Source organism: Glycine soja, chromosome 20, assembly GCF_004193775.1.
Source record: "Glycine soja cultivar W05 chromosome 20, ASM419377v2, whole genome shotgun sequence".
Classification (NCBI taxonomy): domain Eukaryota; kingdom Viridiplantae; phylum Streptophyta; class Magnoliopsida; order Fabales; family Fabaceae; genus Glycine; species Glycine soja.
The window spans coordinates 50,168,013-50,191,395 of record NC_041021.1 but is presented as its reverse complement, the minus strand read 5'-3'; the positions used below and the strand labels follow the sequence as shown (position 1 = coordinate 50,191,395).

Below are 23,383 nucleotides of genomic sequence, written 5' to 3'. Positions count from 1 at the left end.
CTTAGATAGAATTTAAACGTGTATATAAGAATTTTTAGAATTTGAAATTCAGCTGAACCGGATTAGCCGGTCACCCTTCCCTTCCCACAAGACCCACAGTTCTACTTCCACAGCCATCGAAATGGTTACAGCAGCACAGTCACTCTTTCTATATTCCTTGCTTTCTGCTTTCATCTTCACTCTGTTTTTGGGGGTCAGATCTTAATACCGAAGGCTTCGTATTCTGTTTGAATATTGATATCTATTGGGAGTGGAGTAGTATTGAGATCGAGCGTAAAAGAAAGGCGATGTTTTTGTTTGATTGGTTTTATGGGATTCTGGCATCGCTTGGATTGTGGCAGAAGGAGGCCAAGATCTTATTCTTAGGTCTCGATAATGCCGGAAAGACCACCTTGCTTCACATGCTCAAAGACGAGGTTTCCCTTTCCCATCCTTTTCCGCTTATTTCTCTGCTCCTTCTTCACAAACGCTTAAGCCCTGAATCGATTTAAATTTACTGGGAATCTTATTCGTTTAGTTAGAATTAGAAACGATTAAACTCAAGCAGCGATGGTTGATGATATGGGAAACGTTATTGAGCTTTTCCCGTAATATTTTTTCTCTCTAAGAATATGATTGAAGTCATTGTGTCTTGTGGGCTACTTGAGCTTGGAGTAATTATAAATCCTATTTTGATTGCTTTGGATTTTTTTTTTCTCCTGAATTAGGATCCTTTTGTACAATTTAAATATTATGAGATTGAGTTTTTCAATGAAGGGTTACATGGCTAATTGTCTATATTCCTGTGCAATGTTGTGGAAAATTGTGGCTGTGGACCACAATTTAAAATCAATCCCGATGCATCAGGTGATGCAGTTGAGGAAGCCTCAAAAACTGCAATAATGTGCTCAAGGTTTTAAAACATGGTCTGCAACCGCAATTGCCCTCCATGTCCAGGTTTTTGGGGTCTTTGTGGCCACGTTTCAACACCTCATTGCATTTGTATGCATCTTTTCTTAATATCAAGGATCACAGCAAAATGGTAAGTGTGACCGTGACCACAATCTAAAACCTTGATTGCGCTGCAATTGTAGGTGTGGTCTGCAATTTAAAATCAATTATCTGTATTGTCATGTTTTGGTCTAATGCTTTTTTTTTGTGTCATCTAACATCAATTTTTTTTAAAATGTGTTTTTCTCTACAATTATTTTCTGGTTTTAGCAAGCTTAACAAATTGATTTCAAATAGGTACTTTGTAATCTCTAGCTTCCTGACATTACCATAGTTTATTGGGGCTAGAATATGCGCCTGGTTATTGGTAATTTTTTTTTAATGGGAATTTATTTGGCAGAGACTAGTTCAGCATCAGCCTACACAGTATCCCACATCAGAGGAGTTGAGTATTGGGAGGATCAAGTTTAAAGCTTTTGATCTTGGGGGTCACCAGATTGCACGAAGAGTCTGGAAAGATTACTATGCTAAGGTCTTTCTCTCTTCTCCCTCTCCTAACACAGACACACATTTGTGCATATATTTACAAAGTGCACCCCGACAGTTGACTTCTCAACTCTGTTTTGCACCTTTTGAAAACATCACTTGATGGAACTTGGCTTCCTGTAAGATATGTTTGCAATTTAGGATTAAATCTTACTTCTCAATCTGTTATGGTTTTGGACTTTTGGTCCACATGCTAATATTAATGTGTGGTGATCCATGCTCATGCAGCAATTGCAGAAATAAAGCTGCACTAGAAGTTTGCCTTGGAATATGTGAATTTGTTGTTCTAGCTGTTAACAAGGATAAAGTTTTTTTCCTATACTCATCACTGAAATTGGCTGTAATGATCAAGTTGTCAACAATACTCTCATGTGTGGAATATTTTAACTAATGCTTAATATATGTGACTAGAGCTTAGTTAAAGGATTGATGCCTTCATAATCCCAGCTAAATGGTTATCATTTATCTGATTCATGGGAGGCAGAAATTATACATGGTAATTCGCTGATAGCGCCTTTTCTCATTAGAGGGTTGCTAATAGTATGCTATCAGACATATCTGCTGCTGATACAATTTTTCCTATGGAGTGTCTCGTTGAGCATAATATATACTTAAATCAAGGGATATCCTGATAATCATGCCTTCATAATTCTTACTACTAATAGTCTAATTGTATACCTCTGTGGGGAGGATGATTCTCTGAACAAATCTAGCCTTCTTAGAAGTTGCTTTCCTTTTTTTGGTTTTTTAGTTGTTGCTTGCATTATTATTCGCAAGCATTAAGCATGCCTGGACTTTGGTACGTGCATCATGACTTTTAAGAAGTTACATTAATATTTTGACTGAGGACTTCTTGCTTAAGGTTTCTTATTTACTCTTCTATGTTGCTTTTAGAGAATCTAGAGTAAGCATTGTCCATCTTTAATGCAGGTAGATGCAGTGGTCTACTTGGTAGATGCATATGACAAGGAACGATTTGCAGAGTCTAAAAAAGAGTTAGATGCTCTGCTCTCTGATGAGTCTTTGACTACTGTCCCTTTCCTTATCCTTGGAAACAAGATAGATATTCCATATGCTGCCTCAGAAGAAGAGTTGCGTTACCATTTGGGCCTGACCAATTTTACCACAGGCAAGGGAAATGTAAATTTGTCAGACTCTAAAGTCCGTCCTATGGAGGTTTTCATGTGCAGTATTGTGAAGAAAATGGGTTACGGGGATGGTTTCAAATGGCTCTCTCAGTACATCAAATAAATAGTCCATGTAGTCAGAGATGGCTTGGTATCCCCGTTTCTAGATGCTTATTTCTATAGAAATGTTTTTAGTACAAATTGCTGTTAAACATATTTTGTTCTTAGTACAAAGAAATTGCTGTTAAATGAAAATGACACTTTTCCCTTTCTTTCACCAATCCATTATATGTCGTGCAAATGCTAGTTATTTCTGGTGATCGTTTATCTTTGCTCCAGAAGAGAAAGAGAAGACTACAATATATACTTAAGGACTCTTCTCTCTACATCCATGCGTCGAAAACAAACACTTTTTGTTGCTGGCTTTTGGCTTATTAAACAATATTTCACCTCTATTTTAAAATCTTTACACCATTCGCCATTTTGTTGTAAATCAGAAAACTCCTACGATGTAGGCATGTAGCTTGCGGAGTCTATAATGTTTATCCATTTAATCGGTATCCCACTAGTTGTTGAATTCTCACCCTTTTTAATCATGTTTGGGTTGCAATTCTTATAGTGAAAAAGAAATGGAAGTATATTTTATTTTATTAATTTAATAACTTTATTTTTAACTAACATTTGAAACTTTCTAAATATAAATTTTGATATTTAATTTTTAAAATTTATTTTAAAATTTAGTTTCTTTAAATACATTTTGAATCAAATTTCTTTTATATGCGAGTTGTACTATCACATGCTTTGTAGCTGATACCACCGTTATAAAAGAGTAACATTCTATAACAACGACACGTCCATGGTATTTTGACTATTTTCCTCTCAAAGTTGAACAGGAGTAATTATGGAGAAGTGCCAAATTTTGAGAAATATTAACTTATTTAATCTTCTGAAGTTTTCTCCGGAGTTAAATAAATAAAAACTTTTCAATCATCTTTTTATGATTAAAAATCTAAATACAAATTCATTCTCAGGGGGAAAAAAAAAAGAAATATAAATTCATTAAGCTGCTAATGTCTCATGGATGCTTCTTTAGCCTTGTTCCTTTTCCCTGAAGATGGTCGTTCAACACTTGTTCACTTGTAGTAGTAACATGACATGATGAACAAATCCATTTTTGCTTGAATCTCTTCAGCAAAACTAGAGGAGAATTGTCATTGCCATAAATTGTAGGAGATGACACCGCATTCCACTTTGTACCAAAAAGACGAACATCTGGCTTAGCTTGCAATGCGATAAACAAAATAGTATATGCCAAGCAGCCAATTAAGAGCTTCAACATTTCCTATATCTTGATTAATTTTTTCTTTAGGATGTTGGTGTGTGAATAAGATATTATGAAGAAAACATATTGTTGAGTAGTGGTTTGCCAAACAAAAAGATGCAAGTAAACTAATCAGTATGGATACTTTATTATCATTGTTAGACATCGACATCATAGAAGGTTGTTTGCTATCAACTTAGGGGTTATTTGGATTGTGGCACACCAAATATATTAATGTTATTATTCTGATTGCTCAATTTTGGATTAAGAGATATAGAAACTCGTTTTCAAAATAAGTTTCCTAACGAGATTACCAATGTATTGACTAACGCCATTTCTCCCTCGACTTCTACAAATCTTGTCATCTTGCCAATCCCATCTCTCTTGCAAACATCTGTCTCCTAATTTGCTCCTTCTCCAATTCTCGTTGCATATGTTTTTCTTCTATCTCTTGTTGTAACGCTTCGTTGGCATTGATTGGTATTGATGTTGGAAAAACATTAGGTGTCCAAACATTACAAAGAAAACCCCCTAGCGCAAACTCAAACCCTATAAATGAACCGATGTTAGAAAAACTTTGTATTTTTAAACAATCAAACAAATGGGTATCTTGAAAGGAGTGTTACATTCTGATGAGTTTTTGGATATGTAGGTGACAGTGGAAAGAGGATGTGTCATTGGCGATGATGTCCTTTGGTTTTGGTCAGCATGATATTTGAAATCCATGAAAAATAATTGAATGTTAAACAAAGGGAAATACTTGGAGACAGAAAAACAATGCCTATAGAAATTAGAGACGATGCGTGTGAATATGTGTGCATTATTGAGTTTGATAGTGAGATTAAATAGGTGTGGTGGGTGTTTGTCATTTATGATGTGTGTCATGGTCAAATCTTGAGAATGAGATCAGAGTAATGGGATTATCTTATGCGTTTCTTCCTAAACTATTGAGATTTTGACTAGAAATTTCTCTCTTTAATCAAAGTTCATAAAAATAATTGACTTTGAAAAAAATGTTAAATATGAATAAATATTTAATGTGATAAAGATTTGGAACATTAATTGTTTCAAGTTTTAAACATTAATATTTAATTGATTACACATATTTGATAATATAACAAAGCAAATAACTCATAATCAGTGGGGAGGGAAGGGGGCTAAAGGGGCCATGCCTAACTGAAACACAACTAGTGCTGAATAGCATTGATAACATACTATCCAATTTCTTATTCTACAACAAATGAGATATGCACTCAATGTTGGCTGCAGCTACTCAAGGCGACGAGGTCAGGATGCTAGTTTAATTACTTTCCACGGACATTTATATATTTTATCTTGATATCCTCTTTTTCCATTTTTTTTTTATAAATTTTGCTGCTTTAACAAAATATAAGCTGTGTGTAGGAAACTTCAATTTGGCAGAGTACATCGGAGGAGAGACAAATCGTGCTCCCAAGTTATCAATCAGCAATCTCTTCTTCCTGGCAGTAGCAGCAATTTATGCAATGTGATTTGAAGTTATAAGCCGCAAGTAACAGATGCTCAATGGACTTCATTACAATTTTTAACCAGATAGTGATAGGTTCCTACTTTCTTGTAACGTGCATGACTATTGTCTTAATGTACTCCATATGGTACCGTGCAATCTGAAGCAAGGTTCAATTTTAAATGAAGGATAATGTATATGGTTAGTACAGTTCTTTATGGCAAAAGTACAGGCACTCATGATGCACAAATACGATGCACATATCAGATACAATGCATATCCATTATGGCAATACAATTATTCTAAAAATATATAAGATAGAATACATGCAAGATAATAGTAGTATCAATCTCATTTCTGTCTTGAAATCGTCTATAAAGAAGACAATTTTTATTTTTGATTCAATATATGGACAATGCTTCCATGTTTCTATATTATAGACGCTTTTATGTCTCATGTAATTTTATTGAATTTTCATAAAAAAAAAATATAGACTTGAATACTTCTTTAAGAGTATCAGTAGGTAAAACAAATTTCATAAACGCACAATAAGATAGAAAGACATAAAAGAATAGTAAAAAATGTATGAAAAATATTTTAGATATTACTCCTTTGGAATAATAATATAAAAGAAGAACAGGCTTCGAATTCATTTGAAACTACTATGTCTAAAAATCACCCAAAATTTGAGAATCTATATAAACAAATATTGATTCCCTGATCTCAAAGGCATGATAAACTATCCAGTGCGCACTTGAACCAATCACTACATCCAAATGATTAGTTCCTCTCTAATGCAAAGCCATGGTGAAATTTCAAAATTGTCTGGCATTGGGACTTGATCCGTGTATTTGTCAACTTCTGCATAAACCTTGGACAACACCACATAGTTCCCCGAATTCGATGGTTCAAGACGAACGAGCCATAAGTCCGACAAGCAGGTCAACAACACTCCCATAATGCTCCAGTTTAGGCACAATCAACAACAGTAAAACACTATCTTTGCATATGATCTTGGATAATTTTTGCAAGATGCCGGTTTTCGCGAAGCCCACTCTTTGGGAAATTATCTTCTGGAGAAGGTGTCTACTAAGTTAGCAGGGTGGAAGTGCAGATTGATTGATTCTATGGCTGTTGTGCAGAGCATTACTAATAATAGAATGGGTAATGCCTTGGGATGGAGATTAAGAAACTTCTTAATCAGGATTTATTCTCATCTTTCGTGAAAATAATTGGTGTTTAAATTTATATATGTACGTAACCAGTCAGTTTACTAGTGTGGAATGGAATTATTTGTTTCTAAATCAACTATTTCAAGCGCCGCATATCTATAAATTCTAATTTCTCTAAAAGTTGTCTAAGTTGTCTTTTAATTGATGACCCAAATGTTTATTAATTATTATTAGACTACAATCTTTCCCAGTTGTTTTAGTATATTAGGTTTTAAAATTTTTATTTTAATCTTTTATGTTTTTGAAATTTATCATTTTAGTCTTTTTTTAAATTTTTTTTAGTAATGGCAGTATTCTGTTAAATTTTAAAATGATTTAATATCACTTTTGGTCCATTATTTTTCGTAGTTGTTTTGCTTTGATACAGAAATGTATCATTTTGTTCTTTTTTCAATTTTTTGTTAGAAATGTTAATGTCCATTAGTGTTTTAAGTTTTAAAATAGTTAAGTTAACATAGTAACAACTAAAAATCATCACTATCTTTTTTATTAAAAAAATAAAAATCACTAAGTAAATAAAGAAAAAATAGATTTAAAACCACGAACAACAACAACATTTAGTCTCACATTATTATTACTATCTTCATTCAATTTAATCATTTAATAATGATAATAATTTCAATCACAATGGGTAAGTATTCCTTCTCTTTTCGACGTCGACCCAAAAGACTGTTGTCCCGTCCTTGCTTTCGTCTTCGTCGCAACTTTCTACGCGACTAGAATTGTTGTCTCACCCGATGAAAACAATTGTCTCATCGTCATCATCGGCAACAACATGTTAATGAAGGCAAAAAAGAAGACGACAATACCTGGTTGTGGATGAGGTTTGACTGACCAGATCAGTCAAAATCATCTTCGAATGGAATGCACCATTTTGCCCCTCTTTACACTGCTCATCTTTGTTGGATCCAGTTGTAGATGTTGGATGAAAAATTCTCTATTTGCTTTGTCCAACTTCCCACGACAATGGAGGTTTTGCTTGCAAACCTCACAAAGAGTCAGATTCTGACTTCTTCATTTAGATATGGATTAATCAGCGAGTTATGGTCATGCTTTTGTCTTTTTTGAAAACAACTCTTGCTCTGGTTTTTCCTACTTTTGTTTCCAATAACATAATTGTATAAAAGGATTTGAGTTTTTAGCGAGGAGTATAAGAATTTATTGAGGTTCGAGTAAGATTATGCATTGACGTTATTTGATTTGTGTAGTGATGCATTGTTTACCTTTTTACATTTAGAAAAGGTTGAAGGAGATTATGATTTTTTTTAGTTGTTTATTTGTTTATTTTTTTAGTCGTCACTATATAAAGTTAATTATTTCAAAATGTTTAATATCACTTTTGATTATGTTTCACTTTTGTACGTTAATTTTAAATGTTTTATTTTGTTCTTTTGTGTTTTTGAAATGTATCATATTAATAATTTTTTAAATTTAAAAGATAATAGAATACTAATGTTTTTAACGAAAAAAATGATCAAAATGATATATTTTAAAAATATAAAAAATTAAAATAAAACTTTTAAAATTTAATGTATGTAAATGAAATAATCGAAGAATATAATGAAGCAAGAGTGACATAAATGTTATTATTAATTTCAATGTGTTAAAACGCTAGCAGGAACCTACGTGTTACTCATTATTTTATTGTTTACATTGTAAACTAGAAATAATATACTAAAAAAATTGTAAAAATATTGTCGACCTTTCCTTCTCAAAGAATGTGAACACAGAGTGATGATGCCTATAAAATAATACTTAATACTCGATAGGATAAAACAAAGGATGTGGTTTGGAAATGCATAACTACATATGACAAATGCATACAATTGATCAAGCCCATTTTTGTAAAAAGAAAATGCTATTTATTGCTGTGAAAATAAATTTAATATCTAAAAAAATGCAGCTCTGATTTGAAAGAATAATATCATATTCATAACATATTTTAAATTACTTTTATTAATCACTCATCTTATTTTGTTGTAACCTTTTATCTATGTTTTTATAAAAAAATGTTTATTTATATAATTTTTTTTCTTATATTCAATCCGAAGTGAGTAAAATGGTATATCAGTTTGATTTTAGCTTGTTTGAATATAGAAGTTTATTCTTTTGTTCACTGTTTTATTAGTTTGGTTTTAACTACTTTAACATGTAAATTTATTATTCGTATATCAGTTCGTTTTGACATTGAAGTCTATGCCAAATAGAGAGCACTGAGGGAGATTTTGTTTAGGTTAAATACTAATTTGACACTTTTAGAATTTGTATAGGGTGTTTGGTCTAGTGGTATGATTCTCGCTTCGGGTGCGAGAGGTCGCGAGTTCGATTCTCGCAACACCCCTTTTTACAAGTTGGGTTCTAGTTTATTTTAATTTTTTGAGAATTGGGTTCTTAGCTTGGGTCTGAATGAATTTTTCTCAGAATTTGGTTTTGGGCTTGTTTGATTCATCTTCGGCCTTTGTTGTTATTGCGTTTTTCCACAAACTGTCGACTTTTAGCTCCAAATTATTAATATTAACAAATAATTCGCTTTCTTGATAGGTGGATTATCGAAGACATGGGTGTTACCCGGATCCGATTAAATAAATAAATTGGTTCGGTTATTGATTCTTTTCGTTAAATTCAAACTAAAATATTGTAATTAGTTTAATTATAAGATTTTATTTATATTTCAAGCTTGCTATTCCGATTAACTATTTTTTTAACTTTTAAACTAATATATTTTAACTTAGAGCTTGAATTTTGTTTAAACTTTTGTAGGTTCTTTCTTTTTCATTTATTTTAATTTAACAAAATAGGTTATTTAATTTGTATTAAATAATTTTATATTTTTTACATAAACTACTTAAAAACATCATACTAACAATGATTTCTAATTTTTTTCAGTGTAAAAGAAAATAATTAACAATACATGATTATTAAACTTTTTTAATTTTTAGACGATCTTATCTAATGTTATCAAATGTCTTAATTTGTTAATTTTTATTATGTAATTTTTTATTATATTTAAGGTATAAAAATTATGATATACGTAAAGTGATGACGATAGAAAAATTAAATATTTTAAATAAATCCTTACAGTAGTATAAAGTTTTGGCGAATAGTTGGCAATGACATAAAAGTCCTGGTGAATAGTCAGACTTTCAGATTTTCAAATAAAATATCCATACTTGTTTTGAAAATCTTGATATGATTGAATTTTCTTAAATAGTAAAAGATTGGTGGATAGCAATGTCTACTTAATACCTAAAGAAAAAGAAAAAAGAAGAGATAAAAGTGAGATATAATTGGTCTTGACCAAATGTACTTCATCCATTATTATTTTTTTATAATTCGTATCATTAATATCATAAAATTTAAGTACAAAAAAATTAATGTCACATCAAAAATCTAAAATGATAATTATTTTAGAATAAATATTTTTTTATACAATAATTACAATAGAACAGAGGAAGTATGATATTTCAAAGTGTATGAATATTATCAAATATAGCCTTTAATAGGAAAAATGCTAATCTTAAATCTCAATTTTGAGGTTGACGGTACTTGCTAGTATAAGTTTCCAGCATATATAAAAATGAAAATTAAAGTTATTACTCAAGTTGAGGACAAATATAAATATATATTTTTTAGTGCAAGTACATGAACAGGTTTTTTTTTTTTTTTTTTTATCAACAACAGGTAATATAATCTTATCTGGACCTTATTCATTGTTATACTTAATCATCCGTATTTGATTTATTTTTTCGTAAACTTATAAAATGAAAAAGAAATTAGAAAAGATCCATTCTCTTAAACAAACAATCCAATTAATCAACTAACATAAAATGTAATTGAAAATTATTCAAACTGTAACAGTCAACAATAAGAAGAGGAACGAATTTGCTAACAAGAGAAGTGATTGTTTTCTAAAAAGCATCCGAAAAAAGCTCTCATTATTGACGTTAATTTGGATGAATCGTCTAAACATGTTTGAATTTTTGCGTCGGTTGATGCAGTCAATCAGTCTTGTATAGTCAGATGAATTGACACTCACTAAGCTCAGCATCTTATTTTCCTATGCTTGATCTCATTATGATGGAAGATTCGTTGCTCCGGGAGATATGGGTTCTAAATCCTGAGTTCCAAGGTCTTACGCCCCTGGCCATGCCCCTAAATTCATATCACACACCCATCTTTTTCACCGACCATGCGCTTAGTTAACAGTAAAGCCATAGATTATTCTCATCTGATAAATAGTATCCTATTTTAAACCTATTACAGTTGATTTAGATTACTAACATCATTACAACACTGTGAGCAGATGAATTCAACTTGAATCTTTTTAAGGTGTATTTGGTTAAAGGGTGAATTTGATATGTAATTGAATTGGGATGATTTAAGGATGAAAGTTGTGGGATAGATGTTTGTTTGTGATAAATTCAGACACCGGAGTTTTTCAAAAAAATTGTGGGTGTCATGAGGTAAAATTTTCTTCCAAAAAAAGAGGATGGATTTGGATTGGCTGCTGAGAAAAAAAAAATAATTCTTCTTGAAATTGTCCTGCATAACTCATGACCATTGCGGTCCTTTGCAACATAATTAATTTGGCTTATAACATAGTTTGATTAGGTAATCACTAAAATATTTTCATACATAATCTCATTTTCATATTCACATAATTTGTCATGTAAATCACCAAAGAACTTGCGGGTTGTCAACATAATCAATTTGCTTATATCATGATCAATTATGTATCCACTAAATCATTAAAAAATCAGATAAAATAATTCTTAGGATTACAATATAATCAATTATACTTAAAACATAATCAATCATGTGATCTGATGAAATTGCATAATTTATTATGAAATTTTTATAATCGATTATGAATATAATTCTCAAAAATAAAAATGCCGCATAATAGGTTGAAAACATGCATGGATATTGGAGATAAAAAAAGGGACATTTGTTTCATCTCTATTATTTAAATTTTTATTATTATTTATTTACCAATTATTTTAATTTAAATTTTTATCTCTTATACACTCTTTTATTTCAATCAAATAATTTCCCTTTGTAGTCTCTTTCCACTCTCTTTCATCACACTTTCATCCCTTTTTACCCAACACTACTTAAGTAATTTTTTTAACAAATTAACTATTTATCAACAAAGTGAGTAAATTCTTAGCACTTGGGAAATTATTGTACTATCATTCCAATTTGTCTCGTTAGAAAAATGATTCTTGAGCAAAGAAATAAAAAAAAAAAGATAAAATAAATGATTTGTTTAATTAATGATTTAGAGCAATAGAAAGAGAGAGAAAATGAAAGATGTCACTAGTGTTTAAAATTTATGCGTGTCCAAGTATAAGAAGTATAAGCAGTCATCTCGTCATAGTTTCATTGACCAATTTCTTGTCACCAGCAATGCAGGGTGAAATGCTATCTAGTGCAGTTATGAAGGAACTGACTCGCGGAGCAGTTGTGATCCAAAAATCCATATTAATACAAACTATATTTATAAATTTTCTAGGACTAGTATCCTCTACAGTAGGATCGTGATCCGCAAAAGGTAAGGGGAAAATATTATGACAAAAAGGTTGGGAAAAAAATTCGGGGTCAAGTAACGCAAGTACAAGTTAGCTGCTTACTTTAGCAGAATCCCCGCACAGTTAGCTAGCATGTGATTGAACATAATGAACAGTTTCTTCTGGAACCACCAACCAACCAGATATATTTATTATCTTATTTTACCACAACTACCATTGATTCAATCTTAAAAGGAAAATTTGGAAAGTCCATCCAAATTCAAATTCTTCCGTAACAAAGTCCGGATAGGAAGGGTTTCAATCGTTTGATTATTCGCACACACATCTAAACAAATTTAAATGCCTCCCAGCTTATTGAAGGACTTGGGCCCCCCAGGCGGATTCATGTCTCGTGGTTTATTTATTAGCCCCTTTTTTATATAATTTCCACCAAATCCACTAGCAACTTATAAATCCCTCAAGTGGGGCATCAGGGTGGTATAAAAACTAGAATGAAAAAAAATAGAAGCAACCAAAAAGAAAAATGGAACATCCCTGGGGGGGTTCCATTCCTACTTTATAATACTAGTAACTTATAAGCGAGTCAATGTCATATAATCTCAATCCAACTTTATGTCCACATCTTGTCGCATATAGATTTGCAAACATCTTTTTCACGAACTCAAAGCTCAAATAATCTTTCACCACGGCATAATTATAACGCTGCATCTAAAAAGACCATTTTGGACCCCAAAAATAAAGCGCAAACTTTAGATCATCTCATTCATTCTATTGCCATGATCCCGACACAGCCTATCTCTCATGCAATTCGCATACGCAACCTAAAACCCAGGACGCGAGAGATGCAAACAAAAACACAGGCATCTTTCAATTGTGGTGTGGAAATAGCTCATGTCAAGCGTGTTCGCACAGTTACAATGGGGCCAAACCCAACTGTTAACATGGCTCCCCACACCACGTGGTTTCTGTAACCGATGCATCCATATAGTGTACGAGACATAACAGGCATCAAAATTCTCATCACCACAATAATAATAATAACAGCGGATTAGACCTAAATAAATTAAGTAAAAAGAAAAGAAAAGCTAAGTGTGGAAAATATATATATTAGTAATAAACTCCAGTCACTGCACAGCAACTGTGTAAATAGCAAAATGCTGCGAGTACGAGTACATGACTTGGTATATTGTACATAATAATACTTTTATCAGTTCCGCATCCTCAACAAGAAGGATGGAGAGGGAAGAACAAGAACCAGAACCAGAACCCTCGTAAAACGAACCCCTTGAACATGGGGTGATCTTAATTCTTAAGGCTAAGACTAAGCTAAAGGATTCCAAAATGAAGAAAGAAATAAAAATAATAATAATGATCTGTACAATTAAAGGGAAAGCGAAGAAATTTACCTGGAGGAAACGGGGTTTAAGGCTCTAGCAAAGCCATTGATGGCCCCATAACCCTTAGAACTAAATCCCAAGCATCCAAGTAGACCCTGCCTGTAAGGGAGGAAGGTCTTTTTCCTCAACTCCTCTGCTTGGGCCCGGTTTGCTTTATAGTGCAACTCGTGCGGCGAGGCTGGCACGCGCCTCTTCCCAACACCGTTCGTGGGCTTCCCACTTATTCTCCTGGCCCAAGTCTGAGAACTACTACTTCCCTTGGGTTTCTGCGTGGTTTCAGAAGAAGCCACGTTTTTGTTGGTGTTTGGTGGATTTTGGTTTTTCTTGTCTTTGGTTGGTGAGAAGGAAATGGTGGACCAGAACTTGTTGTTACTCCTCCCTTCGCTTTTGCTTCGGAGAAAGTCCTTCAAGAAAACCCACCGCTTCGAGCTTCTCCCGGCGGAGGAAGAGCGTGAGGACGAGGCCGAAGGTGTTGTCTCCAAACCAAAACCATCCTCTACTTTCTCTGCTTCGGAGGAACTAATCATGTTGGTTTTGTTGGGCTTGGTCACGTTTTGGTCGTGATCCTCCTCGTTCTCGGCCCACTCTAGGGGCGTGTTGCTCCGGAGAGGGGACATGGATCTGGTTCTCCTGCGAACCGACTTGTCCCTCAGCCTCAGATCTCTTCCTCGGACAACGCTAACGTTAACGTTAACGCCTTCTTCTACTACTTCCTCGTCCTCCTCGTCTTCATTTCCTTCCAGATCCAATAGGGGAGCCAGGACCTGCGGCCGTTCGAGGTGGCTGGAGAGCTTCATGGGCCGGATCTGACCGTTGAGGAACAGCTCGTCGGCCGAGCTCATCGAACCGGACCCGGCCGAACCGGAGCACCCGAACCGGGCGGAGAATTCGAACTCGAAACCCATTGGTGCGGAAGAAGGAGTTTTCTCGTAAGACGATGCGGCTGTGATGGCGAAGTGCATTGGACTCGCCGGAGCGCTGTAGAAGAAGCCGGGGAGGGGCCCACGGCCGGGGCTGGAAGGGGCGCTGACGTAAGGGGTGGAGCAGGTGCTGTCGAAGTCTTGGAAGAAAAGGGATTCGCCATTGTTGGTTTCTGGGTTCGTGTTATTATGGGTGATGGTGGGGGTTTGAAGCTGCTCCATTATTATTCGTCTTAGAGGAGGAAGAAGAAGAAGAAGAGAGAAAGAGAGAGTGGATGTAGATGTGAGTGTAATTAACCTGACCTGAGACCGTGCACACACACACAACACAATCAATAAATAAATGGTTTTACTTAGGATTATATGAACTTTTACAAGGTTTGCGCGAAATCGCCATTTTTATATCCTTAATTTGTCATTCCTCATACTTTTATCGCTTAACCTAGATCTCGCCTTCATTCATCATGATGGACAAATCGAAATATATAAGCTATGCAAGGATAGTGGTGGATGAAATCTTAACAGGACCCTCTTCCAAAAAAAATATATTTAAAAGATAGGCAGTTTGACAAAAAAAAAAGCACATAAAATTAAGGTATATGCTTTAAATTTTAGAAAATTTGGATGAGAAAATTCTTCTTTCAGTTAAAGAAAAACACAATAATTAATATCAAAATACTCACCGGAAATATTTTTGCCAAATTTAACCAACCAATTTTCTCAATTTATCCTTATTCAAAATAGTAGAAAATGAAAAATTAAAATGATGGAGGACAGAAGGGAATTAAGAAGTTTTTAAATAAATAGTTAAAAATAATTAAAAATATATTTATTCATGAAAAGAATTATTTGGAGAATTTTGGTAATAAACTAATAATAGATACAAAATAAGTATTCGATAGTAATTATCATTTTAATAAAAAAAATATTTTAAAACAACATAAAAATAATCAATAATGAATATTCAATTTAATAATTTAAATCAATAATTAAGTAAATATAATTTTTCCGTAACTTAAATAAATAATAAGAACCTTTTAACTAAAGGCAATCACAGGCTTGAATCATGCTTGCTAAAACCCGAATTAGTCGTTGATAAGATTGCCACACAGTTTCCGAAATTATACCCACTTTTTCCCTTTTTTGTTTAATTGTTTATCTTGTTGTAGGAAAAAAATTTAGTTATATTTGACACAATTCAAATTTAAAAGTTTGTTTGTTTTTACTTCATTTTATTTTCCTACAATTCTTACTTTATTTACGTCTTTTATATCTTCCTAAAATTTTCCGTTAACGTATTTTCTTTATCGCACAACCAATTACGATGAAGGAATAACTGACTCATTCCAAAATCAATGAAAATGAATATTCAGTTTTTTTATAAGAAAAATGAATATTTAGTTAGTTAGAGAATTTACAAATCTTGCTAAAAAAAGAAATAATATTGCTCTAAGGAACATGACATTTTATAACATTGATATTTATCATAATTCTATTGTATTACAAAAAAATACTTTCTCAACAAAAATTACTTTTTATTTTTCACGTCATTTGTTGTTATTTTTTTGTTTATTTGAAACATGAAATACATAACTTAGGTTTCAAAAAAAAATAAAAATACATAACTTCTACAATTTTGAAATACCCATGCATCGCAGGTCTATGTTTGATTTAAATTGAGCATTTGACCCACACTTATAGACTTACAGTGGTACTCGACATCTTAAAGTAACTATAAAAAATGGTTTAATAAACAATTTTTTTTTATGTTGACTCCAAACAAATTTGAATCAAAATATATAGATGCAATTGAATAAACAAAATTTTGTTGATACCTATTTTTTCACACACACTATTTAAATATGATATGTTGCTCTAAGAAGATTTTCCCATGATTTGATTTACTTTCAAAAGCTTTTAGATCTTTTTTTTTTTTTATGTGTTTTCTAGGTTCAAGACAAGTTTAATTTATCCACTCACTTTTGACTTTTAAGCGGCAATGAATAAATAAACCTGGAGAAAAGGACACGAAATGAATTGTAGCACTTCATTGATAAAATCATGCATGACAAAATAAAGATAATATTGTTAAAGAAAAATTAAAGCTAGAAGATAAGGTTTACAAATACTTATTTAAACTTGTTTTTTACACAAACATTTTACACTATAAATGTTAATTTTAATTAGATAATTTGAGTCATTAGACATGATGAAGTGAATAAGAATTGTAGTCCACACTACCTATTTTTTAGTGTAAAAACTGATCATTATTCACGTCGATATCCACTGTGTGATATTTATGGCTATTTATGAGCTTTTATAGATATTTGTTAACATTGAAAAGTTTTTCAAAAACATTTTTAAATTTCAAAATACATTGTCCTCGAAGAAATATTCACTTGTAAATTATTTAAGTCAATATTGCTTAAAAATAATACTTGGGAGCAACTATTATGAAAGTTACATTTATTTTCATCGTTAAACCTGTATTATCTTATCAAAGTAAATTTTCATTGATAGGGATGCCTTGAAGGTCACTTAGTATAAGAACACCAAACATACAATAACTTATCACAAAAATCGGCAGCCATGATTAACTCAAAATATACCATGAAAGAACGGATAATAACACGAATATAAGAAGTCAAATACTCAAATATAATAGATTCAATCACGTAACTTTTCACATGGCACATAAATAATCTAACAATTTTTTCCACCAATAATGTCTTTATACATGGACTCTTCTCCCGGCATAGACCAATTTCACTCATTCTCACTTCTTAACTCACATCCTAACTTTGAGTATCGACGTCTTCATAGGTGTTGCAATTGGAGTCATTGACCCAAAATCATTGTGAACCATTGTTTGGATTGTCGGAATTTCTTATTTGACATTCACCGCACAATCATTTTTTTTTTATTGATTTTGGGGTGATTGACATGTTGATTTTTTTTTAACCTAAGAGACTAAAAAAATTGGATTATAAAAAAAAGGCGAAAAAATATTTTTGAAATTGAGAGATAAAAAAAAACAAATTTAAATTTGGAGGAACAAAATAAAAATGACCTCACTCAATTTAAAACACTGACAATATATTTAAATCTTAAATAAATAAATAATAGTATGATATTATTTTTTACAAAAGTGATAACAACTCATGAGTTATATTTAAGGTACTTTTATATTTCATAATTCATACTTCATTTGCTTGATATTTTATGTTTTAATGAAACGTTAATAAATGCTTTATTGTGTATTTAAAAAAAAATCATCAACTTTCTACAATATTGTAATACCCATGAAACACATGTCTATATTAAGTTAATTGAACATTTGTCCCACACGTATAGTAGTACTAGACATCTTTTAAAAAAAAAAAAATCTGTCTAACTTTTTGTTTCTATATTTTCTAATCTTAGATATTTAATTAAAAGTTACTTTGAACTCTAACAAATTTGAATCAAAGTTGACAAACCCAAATAAAGCCAAACTTTGTTTTTTTTTTTAAAAACAATGATGGTTATATCATTTTATTTATAACAAGAAAACAAATACAATTTGGGATAATCTCAAAGAATTTTGCTAATACCTATATTTTCACGCATAATATTTAGACCCTAAATGTCACGAAGATTTTTCCATGATTTACTTTCAAAAGCTTTTAGATCGTTTTTATATGTGTCCCACATTCATAAAAAGTTTATATATCCACTCACTTTTGAGCATATAATTGCTAATCTTGATTGATAAAATCATAAATGACAAAACAATGATCGTACTCTTAAAGAAAAAAGTAAAGTTAGAAGATTAAGTCTTCAAATATCTTTTTATACAGATATTATTAATTTTAGTTAGATAGTTTTAGTCATTAGGCTGTTGAAGCATTTACCAGTCTCATTCTCATGATCACATGGCTATAAATAGAAGGTGGCAGTAACTATTGTAACTTGTAGCCCCCAACTGGCCACTAGCCCACTACCTATTTCTGTGGGTAAAAAATTACTCATCCACATAAGACCTATCCATGTGTTAGTGTTAGTGTTACTGATAGATATTTACGGGAATTTATGAGTTTTTAAAGCTATTTGTTAATGTTGAAAAGTGTTTAAAAAAATTTCTAAAATAACTAATCAATATTTGCTAATTTTAATTTTAATTAACTTAAGCAATTCAATTAAACTTTAAATAATAAAGTCAATTTCCATAAATAAAAAATAAAGTCAACTGTTACAAAGTATAATTACTTTTTTTCTCCAATTCATATCGGCAATAAAATCATATCAATTATATTTGTGTGTAAAAGACGGTAAATAAAATTTATCATTAATTCATGAAAATGTATAATTATATTAATTAGAATAGCTAAGTTATAATATGTCCTTATTTAAATTTATAATATATTCAAATTAAGAAATAATGTATGATTTATTCTAATTTCATAACACAAATATATAACTAAATATTTATATCCTGTAAAAAACATTTATATTATTAGATCGAAATTTTAAAATCATGAATTAAGTTTTAAATTCCTTTTATTATTTACTTTAGAGCTTCACCCAAAAAAAATGTATTATCTTTTTAAGATTGTAGTTCTTGATATGTTGACTGGTTAGTGGTTTCTATATATATTAGTATAATGAATCGAGGCATGTAAATTAATGCTTGCAAGTTGTAAATATTAATTCTCAAGTTCCGTTTGGGTCACATCAAGAGAATTAGATAAGCTGTTTATAAAGAGAAAACGAGAGTTGACTCACTCATGATATCAGTACAATACACATTATTTTTAAAATATTATAGTAAACAATATTGGAATCATTAAATTATAAAAAGCTTATAACAAAATTGTGATTTTTTTTTTACATAAAAAATTAGGTAAATTGAATTCTAAAAACTCATCAGAATTAGTACATATTTTTTCAAGACTCATTCAATATTTATAGAAATGCTTACAGTTTCATACGATTCACAGACAAAATTCTTACACAAGTTCTCATAAATTATGAGACGCAGGAGATTGAGATGTAGCAAAGACAATACTTCCCATAGGATCCTCTCGCAGTTCCGCTGAGTATTCTAATAGTAGCATCATTCTGCAATTAAAAACCTCAATTAAATTAATGATCTAGAAAGAAGATACATGGCATATTAATCTGTGAACAACTGAACATCATAGAAAGCAGAGACTCTTTTCAGTTTTCTCCAAACCCAAGAAAAAAACGAAAGAATATCAGTGGGATGGGGAGGGATGTAACATGGCCAGCATTATAAAGATCTGGGTCATGTTGAGATCAGTGGCTTGGAATTAAAATTACTAATTAAAAAGTATTGCATAAAAAATTATTTAAACATTTTTTAAACGAATTTATTTAAACAATTACAAAGTGTATTAAAAATTATGAAAATAACAATAATTATAAGTTTTAACAAAAAAATATTCAATTATAACATCTTAAAACATATTTTTAATGCATTAATTAGCATTTGCCAACAAATTTTGCTTAGGAAAGAGGGTTACAACTTACAGTGTCCAGCAAATCAAAGTCTGACAACCAATGTCTGCATGTGCATTTTTTTCTATTACAAAAATCTAAAGGAAACTCAAATAAAACACTTAAAAAATGTGACTGATATACATTATTGATGAGGTGAGGTTGATATGAGGAATAATTTTCTTCGCATAAATGGTACATATATGATATATTTGATGGAAAATTACAACGTACTTGACGTTCTACTCTCGTGTAAAAAAAAATTGAATCAGGATAGACAATTGATCTCACATACAGGTCTTTGGCTAGAAAACATTATGTGTTAATTATGTGTAATTACTTTTACGGATTGCTTAAATTCGTTCAACTCTGCTCTTTAGTTTTAGCCATTTTTTCCAATCTCATCGTCCTAAAAAGACCAGCAAAATAATTTCGAATACGGAAATCTAAATTTAGAAATGTAGTTGTTCTTATCGGATTCAATAACAGTTAATAATTGAATTTCATTAAAAAAGGTGGAATGATACTCTGGGGATGGTGCTCAATCTTTTATATCAAAAAGATCTACATGACTACATTGTCATTTTCATCAGTACTTTTTAGCGTTTACATATGTTTTTATGATACATTACAAAGTTCCTTTTTCCTTAAATACTATATTTCTAACTTAATTAATTAAAATATTATCTTTTTGCATATATTCGGTGTAAAAAATTTACAATATTAATCAGTTATAAATTATTTTAAATATAATTTATAAAATAATTATTATAAAATAAATGATATTATTGTACATAATAATTTATAATTTTTTTTCCTAAGTTATAAATTACATGTGTCTCCTAAACCACTGAGACAAAGATTAATTTTACTCGTTGGATGTGATTGTTAACTCAAAAAAATTCTACCCACAAAAAAATTAAACATAAATCCTTCAATTAAATGAATAATTTTATGTTTTGTTTGGTAAGAGAAAAATAGGGTGAGTGGAGAAAGTAACATAGGAGAAATTGTGTGGAACTCACACTTTCTATATTTTATTTTACCCTTGTTTGGTCAGGATGAAAGAGCTAAAAAAAATAACATATAACAATAAAATAATAAAATGAGATCATATTTTTATACTGTACTTTAATTTAAAAATTTAATCTCAAATCATCTACATTCCATTTCATTTCATTTCACTCAACTAAACACACTCTAATTCAAAAATCTATCTTCTATTTCTATCCATTCTACCAACAAAGGGTTAAGAAAAAATTACACAGTGAATAACTTGTAATTAAATTACACATAGGGTTAAGTGAACTATGGACACTAATAGGGAGTTTAATATTATGGTTCATATACCTAACTTTGATTAGAGAGAGATGAAGAAGTAGGTGTCATATGACAAGGATATTATGTTGGGCAAAGGTGCAATGTTGATGGCAGATCTCAGAAGATGGAAGGAAAGAGTTAAGCTAACATAACAGAAAGACAAGGAAATAAATAAGAAACCACATGTCATGTTGTAATAAATGGTTAGCGGTTACGGATAGATTAGATTGTTATGACATGTGAGGCGCGTTGACAATAGATGCAGATCAAACAATAAAATGAATCCATCAAACAGTGTGGATTCCCATTCTCCTCTCAACAACTGCATCAGCGTTGAAAAGTCAAGAACACCACTTTTCTCTCACCTAAGAGGACCCATGTGCGCACCAATTGCTTTGCTCTGTTTTCATTACAATCAAAATAACATTTTTCTACAATTTCTTTCACTTCAGTGTTTGTTTTTGGTCTATGGCCCAGTGCTGAATCCATTCATGCTTAATGTTAAATGATGCTTTAACTTGAGTCGGTTTAGTCTATGAGCCCATCAACACATTGGATGTAATATACATGATGCATCCTTTTAACTCAAATTGAACATGACAAAGAAAAAAGAAGAAAAAAAACGCTCAACTTGATTCTCTTAATTTGTATTTTTAACTTGCTAACAATACTAAGAAATATTCCAAGTTATACGCTCAATTTTTTTTTTTACTAATTTCCTAACTTATAACCTTTTAAATTATTTTAATCTTGAATTTATTATAAACCCTAAGTATTTGCTTAATTTTACAAATACAGATATTTAATTAGTTAAAAAAACATTAAAGATCAAAATTGCACACAATTTAAATCAAAAAGATCAATAGTGATTAAAATTAAAATTATTTTTAAGGTAAGAATGTCAAACTATTGAAGTTTTCATAAAAGAATGATTTTTTAAAGTTAATATACATAAGTTAGTTCTAATTTATGTCAAAATTAGATTTATATATCTTTTTAATTTAATTTATTCTTCTCTTTTATAGTTTTTTGCTCAAAATTTTATTCAAAATAGCTCTCACTGGCCCACTGCTATTCATGTATCAAAGAACATCCACGAGCATGTTAGAGATAAGAGGAATAGCTAAAAAAGAAGAAACACTAATAAATACTAAATACTAAAGACAGTAAAACATATTGGCATATTGCCACCATGGTTGGCAAGCTTGTCCACACAAACCTGACCTTATCAGGAGTATTAAAGCATATAAATTAAGGCTCAGGAGAGATTGATCATTTTATGGTGTGGCTGCAAATAATTAACCATTCAAAAGTTTTTAAAATAAACTAATTATGCATGTTCAATCAAAATTTTGTTGTCTTTCATAAAAAAAAAAATGTTAATGGGCAAACATAACGGTATACACAAGGGGACAACCATTTAAGCTTGATGTCAAGCAAAGCATCATGGCTTCAACCCCACGATGGGTCATGGGTGCAACCCTGCTGTCTCAAGTCTCTACAAACATTTGCACAGAAGTTGTTCAATTCATTGCATTTATAATTGGGATAATTGTATCTTTTTTTTTAATGGATCTATTTCGAATTTAAAGCTTATTATATTTGGTGTTCATTAGGAAATTACGCCTGTATTTTATTATATTATAAAGTACTAACGCATATAAATTTAGATATTTACTTAAAATGGTTATTTTCACTGAAAGCCACCTAATAAAGAGTTCCTTGTAGTTGGTGAATGCAGAGATCGAGAATTAGATTCATCCTATTCGGTCTTCCCTTCCTCCCACCGCGTGTTCGCAATATAAAATAAACAAGTACTAAGAAAATGAAATAAGTACTCATGTAATTCTGTCAAAAACAAAGTGCTCATGTAATATTGCTAACTTAAAAGATTTATCTTATGGTACGTTTGGAAGATATGAAAGCGAGTGAAAGTAAAAAATAAAAAAAACTTTCTTTATTTGGTTGAAGAAAAAGTGAAAAGAAAATATATAAAAAAAAACAGTTTACTTCTAGAAATAAAAAATTAAACGTAGAAGTAACATTGTTTTTCATAAATACAACAAAAAAATGT

General features: G+C 31.1%; 2 protein-coding genes and 2 non-coding genes across 4 annotated transcripts; 3 read left to right on the top strand and 1 right to left on the bottom strand.

Moving 5' to 3' along the window:
• The first annotated feature begins 43 nt into the window (after positions 1 to 43).
• Positions 44 to 2,884, top strand: LOC114401292 (GTP-binding protein SAR1A-like). Its single transcript, XM_028363782.1, has 3 exons — positions 44 to 416; positions 1,331 to 1,462; positions 2,407 to 2,884. The coding sequence occupies exons 1-3, from the start codon at positions 288 to 290 to the stop codon at positions 2,725 to 2,727; spliced, it is 582 nt and encodes a 193-aa protein (XP_028219583.1). The 5' UTR covers positions 44 to 287; the 3' UTR covers positions 2,728 to 2,884.
• On the top strand, positions 1,917 to 2,034 carry LOC114403989. Its single transcript, XR_003664753.1, has one exon. It is a non-coding gene; the product is annotated as a small nucleolar RNA snoR83 (small nucleolar RNA).
• Positions 2,885 to 8,911: 6,027 nt separating the features above from the next.
• Positions 8,912 to 8,983, top strand: TRNAP-CGG. Its single transcript has one exon. It is a non-coding gene; the product is annotated as a tRNA-Pro (tRNA).
• Positions 8,984 to 13,253: 4,270 nt separating this feature from the next.
• Positions 13,254 to 14,951, bottom strand: LOC114401415. The gene has a single exon (XM_028363933.1). The coding sequence runs from the start codon at positions 14,710 to 14,712 to the stop codon at positions 13,576 to 13,578; it is 1,137 nt and encodes a 378-aa protein (XP_028219734.1). The 5' UTR covers positions 14,713 to 14,951; the 3' UTR covers positions 13,254 to 13,575.
• Positions 14,952 to 23,383: the final 8,432 nt, after the last annotated feature.